The sequence below is a fragment of the Tauraco erythrolophus genome, chromosome 9, assembly GCF_009769465.1.
Source record: "Tauraco erythrolophus isolate bTauEry1 chromosome 9, bTauEry1.pri, whole genome shotgun sequence".
NCBI classification, from domain to species: Eukaryota; Metazoa; Chordata; class Aves; order Musophagiformes; family Musophagidae; genus Tauraco; species Tauraco erythrolophus.
Genome location: NC_141473.1, coordinates 9320511 through 9329375, shown reverse-complemented (window position 1 = coordinate 9329375; position 8865 = coordinate 9320511). Strand labels below are relative to the sequence as shown.

The 8865-nt window shown below is 42.7% G+C and overlaps 1 protein-coding gene across 1 annotated transcript in view; it reads left to right on the top strand.

The window, feature by feature from the left end:
• The first annotated feature begins 629 nt into the window (after nucleotides 1–629).
• Nucleotides 630–8865, top strand: part of TRUB1 (TruB pseudouridine synthase family member 1) — a 29533-nt gene continuing 21297 nt past the window's right edge. The window contains exons 1-3 of the mRNA XM_086616740.1: nucleotides 630–774; nucleotides 2727–2819; nucleotides 6620–6675. Of these exons, the coding sequence (XP_086472866.1) occupies nucleotides 630–774; nucleotides 2727–2819; nucleotides 6620–6675 (294 nt within the window). The remainder of the gene's footprint in view (nucleotides 775–2726; nucleotides 2820–6619; nucleotides 6676–8865) is intronic.

The window sequence follows — 8865 nt, the reverse complement described above, 5'->3', positions numbered from 1 at the left end:
CCTACAGCGCAATCTGTGTCTAAGCTCTTTAGCAGGGAATGGGCAGGGAACTGTCTGCAACAAAATCTCCATCGCAGTTTACAACAGGTCTTCAGCAACTCTGCTCAGTTATAACTCCATGGAAATCAGTAGCAACTTTCCTGCCGACCTTTTACCCGAGCGTGGCTTTGCCGTTTTCCCTTCTGGAGAAGGACTCCGACACCTCACTTCCATGTCCTGCCACGACGGCCACCTCTGCCGCTCACCCGCGAAACCACCCGCGCAGCGTATGGGAGCAGCAGACATTTCCACAGCCAGATTATGGATATGTAGGCGAGATCCCAGCACATTAGGTGCCTAATGAACAACGGGCAGCGGGGGCTCGCGGGGAGGCTGGTCAGTGCTGCTGGTGGCAGGACGCCGCGAGCCAGCACGTGGGTGCAGCGGGAAGCTCCGGGCCCCTGCGGCTGGTGGAGCTGCTTCCCGGCACGGCGTTCGGGCCGAAGGACTTCCCGCGGGAGGTGTCCCACGCGAGGCACCGCACCGCCGAGGGGTGCCCGCCTTCCCGCCCGCCGGCGGACTACATTTCCCAGCGGCCCCGGGCGGGGCAGGCGGGCCGGCTGCCCGGGTCGGCGGGGCCTGCCGGGAGCATGGCTGCCAGGGAGGCGGGCGGCGTGGTGCTCGGCCAGTCCGCGGAGAAGCTCTTCTCTCTGAGCGGGCTGTTCGCGGTGTACAAGCCCAAGGGGCCCACCTCGGCCGGCGTGCTCAACCTGCTGAAGGAGAGGCTGCTGGCGGGTAGGCGGCCGGGCTGCGGGCCGGGGGAGGCACAGGCTCCCCGAGCTGGGCCCGGAGGGCTGCGCAGAGGGTGGGGTGGTAAAGCGGGGAGGTCGTGGTGGGGAGGTGTGTGTGTGGGCTCCAGGATTCCCCACCTGGCATGGCTGCAGGATGGGCGTCGTGTGGGAGCGTGTGTGTTGGTCAGGGTGCCGGCGCCACTATCCCTCTCAAGCCACTGCACTCTCTTTCTTAACATGTGTAGGACAAGGGGCAATGGATTCAAACTGAAAGAGGGCAGATTTAGATTAGATATAAGGAAGAAATTTTTCACTCTGAGGGTGGTGAGGCTCTGGAACAGGTTGCCCACAGAAGTTGTGGCTGCCCCATCCCTGGAAGTGTTCAAGGCCAGGTTGGATGAGGCTTTGGGCAACCTAGTGTAGTGGAGGGTGTCCCTGCTCATGGCAGGGGAAGTGGAACTAGATGATCTTTGAGGTCCCTTCCAACCAAAACCATTCTATGATTCTATAACATTCACAAAACTAAAGGAGAACTGTTGGGTTTTGGTTTTTTTTCGGCAGTACTTTACAGCCATGGTGTGACCCATGCTGGGGAATGGAGCCATTCCTGGATACTTTCTGGCTTGCTGTGTTGGAGCTCCTAGTCCCTGCAAGACTCAGTGTGTTGGCACAGTGAGCTGTAAGGCTCTGTTAACCACCGGCTTGTTTGGGACAGGCATCTGGTATTGCCTAAGGTAGAGCATGATGTGAGCCTTTGATTTGAATAGGGATGAGATTTGCCCCAGCAGAAAGCGCCAGTCCTGCCACACACAACGCAGGGGATCCCAGCTTGCTTGGAGAGCTGCTGCGCATGGTTCCAGGGACAGCGTGCACACACCTGCCAGAATTGGTGTCAGCAGCATCTCTGCAGCACTGCGCTGGCAGGATGTTCTGCTTCAATCTTGCTGCCTATTGCTATTAAAAAAAAAAAAAAAAAAAAGTCACCAAACGAGTGAAAACTACAAAGTGTTTCAAGGAGTTTGAAAGTCCTGGGCCCAGTCTGCAGAAACTGCTTTTTCTGAATACAGGGAAGCCTTGGTGTCAGATATTAGGGAAAAAAAGTGTAATCGTTGTGAAGGTGTGAAGGACTATGGCCTATATTGTCTTTATAGTGGATTTGGGGACTTGATCATCTAATATGGGCTTTTGGGCGCTTACTGGTGAAGTGAGAACATGGTCTTTCAGACAGATGTTTGCTTATTTAGGCTGTTTTATTCTGTAGTGAACTGTAGTGCAGGCACTGACTTCAATTCAGCTTTGTATGGAAGAAACTTAGCTGGATCATACCCGATGTGAAAGGCATAATGAAACAGTAATAGAAATACCTAAGGGAGCTTAGAGCGTTTGTCACATTTAATACTAATAAATAAAGGGTATTGAAATCTGCAAAACTCCTGGAGTCATCAGCTGGAAAGGGAGTTCGGAGGGTTGAAACGCTCTGACAGCTTGCAAGCAGCAGTGGGTGAGTTCAGTTCATTGCAGAGTTTCCTTAGGGCTGTGCGCATGCAAGTAAACATGGCCCGTTACATGGAAGCAGATGCAACAACAATTGCTCAGATAATGTAGCATAAAATTTGTATATAATAGGTGATTTCAGGGACTCTGCTGCTAATTCTTGCATGCTTTGTTAATGGAACTTCACAGGTGGACTGTCCACCAGGTTTTCTCGTAGTGTTTTCTGAACATCTGTTTATAACGGTACGTAAGACTTGATGAGAATCTAAGTGAAAATAGCCTGCAAATTGAAGTTAGGAGTAGATCTAGATGAACCATTGGTCTTAGTCAGTACAGCAGTTTGTGCACTACTAAGTCATAGTTTAAATAATTGATTTTTGTCTCCTTTAGCAGTCTGGAAATATGTACTATTTTTCCTATGTTCTCGGATTATCCTATAATCCTTTCAATTTCTGTTTGCAGAAGCTGGCGTGCAAACAAATGGGAACAAAAGAAACCAGGTTTTGAAAATTGGACATGGTGGAACTTTGGACAGTGCAGCGGCAGGAGTTCTGGGTAATGAAAAATATAAATACAGTCATCAGAAGATGATTTCAGGAAAGATTTTCATGCCTACGTGAAATCAGAGGTGGAGGAACAATTTGGGATACACATGGCAGGCTTTGTGGTTTTGCAGTAAGGACAGTTTACTGTGGAAATGTGGTCTGAGTTAAATTTCCTCTGCTTATACTTATACACACATGTAATGTGTTTCTTAACAGAAGGCAATTTCCCCCACCTCCCAAAGTCCTGAAATAACTTGCGGGTTATTACATTAAAATACAGACTCTTGTGTAATGAATTCTAAACTACCTCAGCAATTGATGGCTTTTTTTACCTAAGCTGGGGATTTATAGTCATCATAATTTTCTAAAGTATTTGTTCTTAAACTAATGCTTTTCTGGGATTTTGAGGGAACCTTTTGGGTTGTAATACTCGCCAAATGAAAGATGTGTAAGAGCAATTCAGCTGCTGCTTTTTTTGAGACTCAGTACAGAAACAGTTTTTACTTCCTGACCTGTCTTGCTTAATGAAGAAGAGTCCTCAAAGAGACTTTGTCTTTTAATTTTGATAACAATCCATTTATTGAATTCCTTTGTTTTATTAAGGAACAGGATGTGTCAGTTGTTGGTGTTGAAAACTCGGCTGTGGATGTGACCGTTGGGCTGGAGTATTCCTGTGTCATACATTGTCTCCAGCAGTTTTGTTGATAAGTAACACGCAAACTACAGCTTGCTTAAATCGTAGCCTTCTGACTACTTGGCTACAAGAAAAAACAGCGATACTTTTTTGGTATTGAAAATCAACAGGTGCAACTACGAGCATACACTAGAAGTTAATCTACTGAGTTTTGATGTAATGACTTCTCAGGAAGGGCTGTGTTTCAGGGAGTGTTGTTTGCTGAGACTGTTGCTTGTAGAGGCCTATAGGCTGGTAATTGTCTTTCTCTGTCACCTGTGAGCATTGCAAAATGTGACCTTCTTGGGCTAAAAGTAAACTCGTTTTGTTCCAGTTTCCTGTACGGTGTGGCCACTCACCGGAGAATACCGTATGTACTGCTGAAGCAGACGCTGTCCTCTTACACAGATGTTCTCTTTCAGCATGCGACTGCTCATTGTGAGGAGTCAACAGCATTGATCCATAGGAAAAGAAAAATCACTCATGCTTCTTAATTGCTTCTCCTATTCTTCTCTGATACTCAGCAGTCTCCAAAGCCTGCTCCTGTGGCATGACAAAAAGTACTTGGGCTTGGTGTGCTTGGTAAAGATGGAGAAGTGCATCACCTTAATATGCTATGGATCGATTTAAAAAAAAAAAAAAGGCACAGGATCTTTCATTCCACTGCCATACAAAACATACAGAGAAAAATCAGTAGTAGCTAGTTTGAAAAGAACAAAACTGGAGAGGAGTGGGAAAGGGAGTGTGCCCAAATTTCTTGTGGGTTCAGGTACGATAATGAAGAGAGAGGGGAGTACACAACAGAAACAAGTTATTCAGAAAATGTGTGCTGCTTTTTGGCATAGGATGGTGGGACAGGAAAATTTGTTTCCTCACGGACAGTAGCATAATAGAAGTATTTTCTGAAACCTCTAACTTTTCTTTCCTGATCTATACTGCTGTTTCCCAGACTTTATGTATTGCATACCTATAACTTTGTTCCTGAGAATTAGTTGATAAAGTGTCTCGCTTAGTGTGCCAAGTGTACTGCAGGTAACCGGGCAGTGCTTTTCATCAGAAAATATACTTTTGTATTTCTTTTCCTGCTGACACCAGAAGTAGATGAGGAAGGACCTTGGAGATGAAGATCGGTGATCTATGGAATGTGAGTGAAAGGCACCTTAGAGACCAGGTGGCATGTGCTGGCCCCACGCTGGTAGGAGCCTGGAATGACTGCTGTCTGAGAGGCAGAATCTTTTGTCTGTCCCCATCTGTGGCTTCTGTTGCATTTGGGAAGTGGTGGGAGCTAGGACTCAGCTTCTACTTCTCACTGTTAGGTCTCGTATTTTTAGATACAAGAAGCAAGAAATTGTAGGTCAAGTCTTAGTGAGTATCTTTTTTTAGTATCTGTCTAGAGCTGTGGTTCCAGTTCAGTGTTTCTTGCTGTACCATGGGAGTTGTAAATATTTGGCTTGTTTCTGTATGGCAGTTATGAACTATACTTCCATAAGAGAAGAAAAGATGAAAAAGTATCAAAATTAAAACCTAGTGGTAAAGTTTCAAAGGAGAACTATGATTACATGTTTTGAAGATGAGCACATCTCTGTAATGTGCAGTATACCTTATGTAAGGAAGATTGAAGATCTTGTGTCCCAGGAGAATATAAGCCATTTATAAAAAGGCAGAGGTAAGGGAGTGATGGTAATTCTTTTGAAACTGAAGTAGATATTATTTAAGCCAAGTAGCAAATGCAATTCAAGAAGTGGCTTAGAGGCTGGCAAATTAAAAGTAAAAATTAAGTTAAATCTTGTTACACTCTATGTTGCCTTTAAGTAATACATATGCTACACAAGCTGATGATTAATTGGGAAAATTGTTAGTGTCTTGTTCACAAAATCATTCAATATCTCTTTAAAGTTAGTCTACTGAATCTCTTGATACTTAGCAAATACTTCAGCTCAGCATTTATGTTGAAGTGTCAGTGATGTCATCACATCGCAAGAAAAGTGCTTGATTATAAAGCTTTATCTGTGTGCTTATCTCCTTTCCTCAGCCGTGTTGCAGCTCTTTCCTATCTGCTGAATATGACAGGAACAGGCTGAACAGAAGGTACATAAAAGTGCAAGCACAAGGGCATGTGTGGCTAAAAACCCTCAGGAGCAAGAGGAGAAGTAATCGAGAATAAGAAGTAGTCTAATGCGTCTCAGAACGTAAAGACTGAGAAGCAGTAGTGCACAAGTGTTTGTTTAAAAAAAAAAATTAGTTCATTATCTGGTTTGATGCTTTAGGTACTGGCTCGTGGTTAACACAAAGCTGATTTCCTGCAAACTCCATTAAGTCCTGTAGTTTTATTAAAATCAAAGACAGAAGCTCTTATGTATTCCATGAGTTGTACACGAAACTAATTTCCTTCTAAAATTGTCATTGTTTCTCATCTTTCTTCTGTGGCCGTTGTTTGTTTGGATTGCTGTATGTGAAGAAAATCAATAGAAAAGCATATTCAAGGAAAGCACCTTGTTGTAGAAAGCTTTAAAACAAACTGTAAAATAGAGCTCTTTTTCTGTCGTCTTCTTTTACGAAAAGCTGACTGATTGTTTTGCAGAATACTGTTTTAGGGTTGAAAAGACAGTAGTCTGTGCATACACAATAATAGGAGGGTTTGATTAGAAAAGATTTTTGACAGAGTCAATTGGACCTTTTGGTGATTTTACTTTCTTGCTGTAGGCCTGATAAGCAATTCCATTATACTACCTTGGCTGTATTACTCTTGGTCACTATCAACCTTTAAAAGGGCTGTTTAGCTACAGCGAAGGCTAAATTCATTATTAGTGAGCCATAGCCTTCATCAAACCAGAGACGGCGCTAATTGCATTATCCATTTCTTTGGTGATTAAAAGAGAAATAAATCCAGAGGTTAAATCAAAGCATTTTAACAATAGATGAAGCTTATATATATCTTCTGCTTTAGACTGTTTTCCTTTCACTAGTGTGACATTGTTTGAATATCAGAGATGCTTAATCATAAGCATTGACTCTGTACGCTAACAGAGCATAAAAAGCTGTATTTCTGACTAGCATAATATTTAGTGATGAATCGTGTTGGGTACGGGAACTGCAGAGCTGTTTTTGAAGTGGCATTTCTCCTTCTGTCTTTGCAGTGGTTGGTATTGGAAGAGGAACAAAAATGCTGAAGACTATGTTGGCGGGTTCCAAGGTAAGGAGTGCTAAATGGCTTGTATTAGTGGGGTTTGTTTGTCTGTTTTGTTTCTTTCTTTTTTCTTCCAATGAAGAGCTGCATCAACATGCGTATATCTCAGCCCTCCTATGTATTTAGTTTAAATGTATACTTCAGTTCCTTTTTGCATTTAGTCAGAAATTTGATACTAAGACTTTTATGTCCAAAATGGTGGTCTTAAAAACTCTTTTTTTTTGTCTTGTTTTTTTTCTACAAAATGTTAATTCCAATTTTACAGGAAGATTTCTATAATATTTAGTGTTTTCAAAAAAAGAAAAAGGAGAAAAACTGTAATGAAGATGTTGCTGTGAATTACATTTTCGGGATGTAATTGTGTATGACAGTTCGTTTTTTTGTCGTTTTCCTTATGTGTAGATAACATAATTGTTATTTAGCTTGCAGTAACAGATGGTATTTATTTCTTTTCTCTCTTAAATACCGTGGGACCTTAAGAGACACCTTTTGGATTTAAGAGTGTTTAGCATTTGTGATAGTAGCTATCATTCCAGATTGCAGCTCTGTAGACAGGTGCTCTACGAATTCATGGATAGGCATATGTAAGAAGCCAAAGGTAACAAAAGCCCTGTGGTTGCATGAGATAATCCAGACTGGAGCCTTGACGGACAGTAGTCTTCTTGTTCGTTGTTGCTTTTGATGGGTTGTGCTGTGTCTTTGGTGAGCGCGCTCCAGATTGTAGGTGTTACACACACAAACAAGTGCCTGTGCTCCCAGGAATAATCTACCAGTGTTGATTTCTTCTTTGCAAGTAAAATTCTGTGGGTTTATCCATTATTTTTAAATCAGAAGTTTAAGTAAGAATGACAAGTGCAGAAATCAATAAAGCCTTCCAGATTTCATCTTATACTTAGGGAAATTCTACAGTGGGCTCAGCAAATTGATAGCCTTCCTAACACATTTTATTCTGCTGTGTTTCCCCTTCTCTTCTGATCAGAACACTTAAGCTCTTTACGGGTGCTGAACTGGTAACTTGTGGTAGAATTTGATTGACAACCTTCAGTTCAACTCAAAGGAAAATAAATAGGCAAGAATACAACCAGGATAAAAAGACATAGCATAGAGTCTGACCCAAAACTTACTGTAGTCAGTGTCTGTTTCTGCACTGACTGTAATGGGTTTGCATTTGGTTTATAGGACCAGATTTCAGAGGCATCTGCATTTTAAAACATGCAGTAAACAGCAGGAGCTGGATTTACAGTGGAAGTGTAAGCAGTTACCAAGAACTTTTAAGTTTAAAAAAATGACATGGAGATACTTCAGCTAAATTAAGTCATCATAGCTAATGTGTGAAAGTTGTTGATTTAAAAACACGTAAAGCAATTGAAGTATCTCTTAAGCTGATGTTCATAGTGGAAACAGCTGTTAGAGGTGAGGTGGTTTTAACCTTTTTGGCAGAAGAGAGCATGTGCAAGCTCCTTGGCAACTTCACTGTGAAGTCCTGTAGCCAGAAGGAGTGTTACCTAGCCAAACGTGATGCCCAGGTAGCTCAAGAAGGCTTGTAGCTGCTGCCGAGAGACCAGGGAGGGGAACACAGAGGAGAAACGGGCAGTTGGGGCAGTCTGATAAGCTACTGCAGCGAAATCCATCAGCTGTCACCTGGCCTTAGGTTGGCATAGGCTGTGGGCACGTGATTGAATAAGGCAAACCAAGTTACATCCTGACAGAAGATCAGCTCTTCCACTGCCACTGTTTTTGTGTTCTGATGTGACGGAGAGTGTGACATGGCCAACATCTGTGCTTGGTGGCATGGCAGTCGTGAGCCTTCATTTGGAGCTTATCTTGCCTCTGCTTTCCTGTTTTCTGTTTATACCTCAATAAATTCGGCATGCAGTAATTTGAGAGGCTTAAGGAAGCTGAAGGATCTCACATAGATACCTATATGTTTGGTTTTTTGACCACACTGACAACAATGGCTCATAATGTTGTGAGAGATCTGATCCAGATAAATCCATGACTGTCTAAATAGGTTTGAGTATCTTTTTGCATCCCATGCCATGTGCTAGGAGTTTGTAATCTTATTTGAACTTTTTTTACCATTGTTGATGCTGAAGTGTTTGTTGAAGTGTGATGTTTTTCTTTTGTTACAATGAAGATTCAGATGAATTGTCTGAGCCTCTCTGATTTACTGTTTGGTTACAGGAATGTATCTTG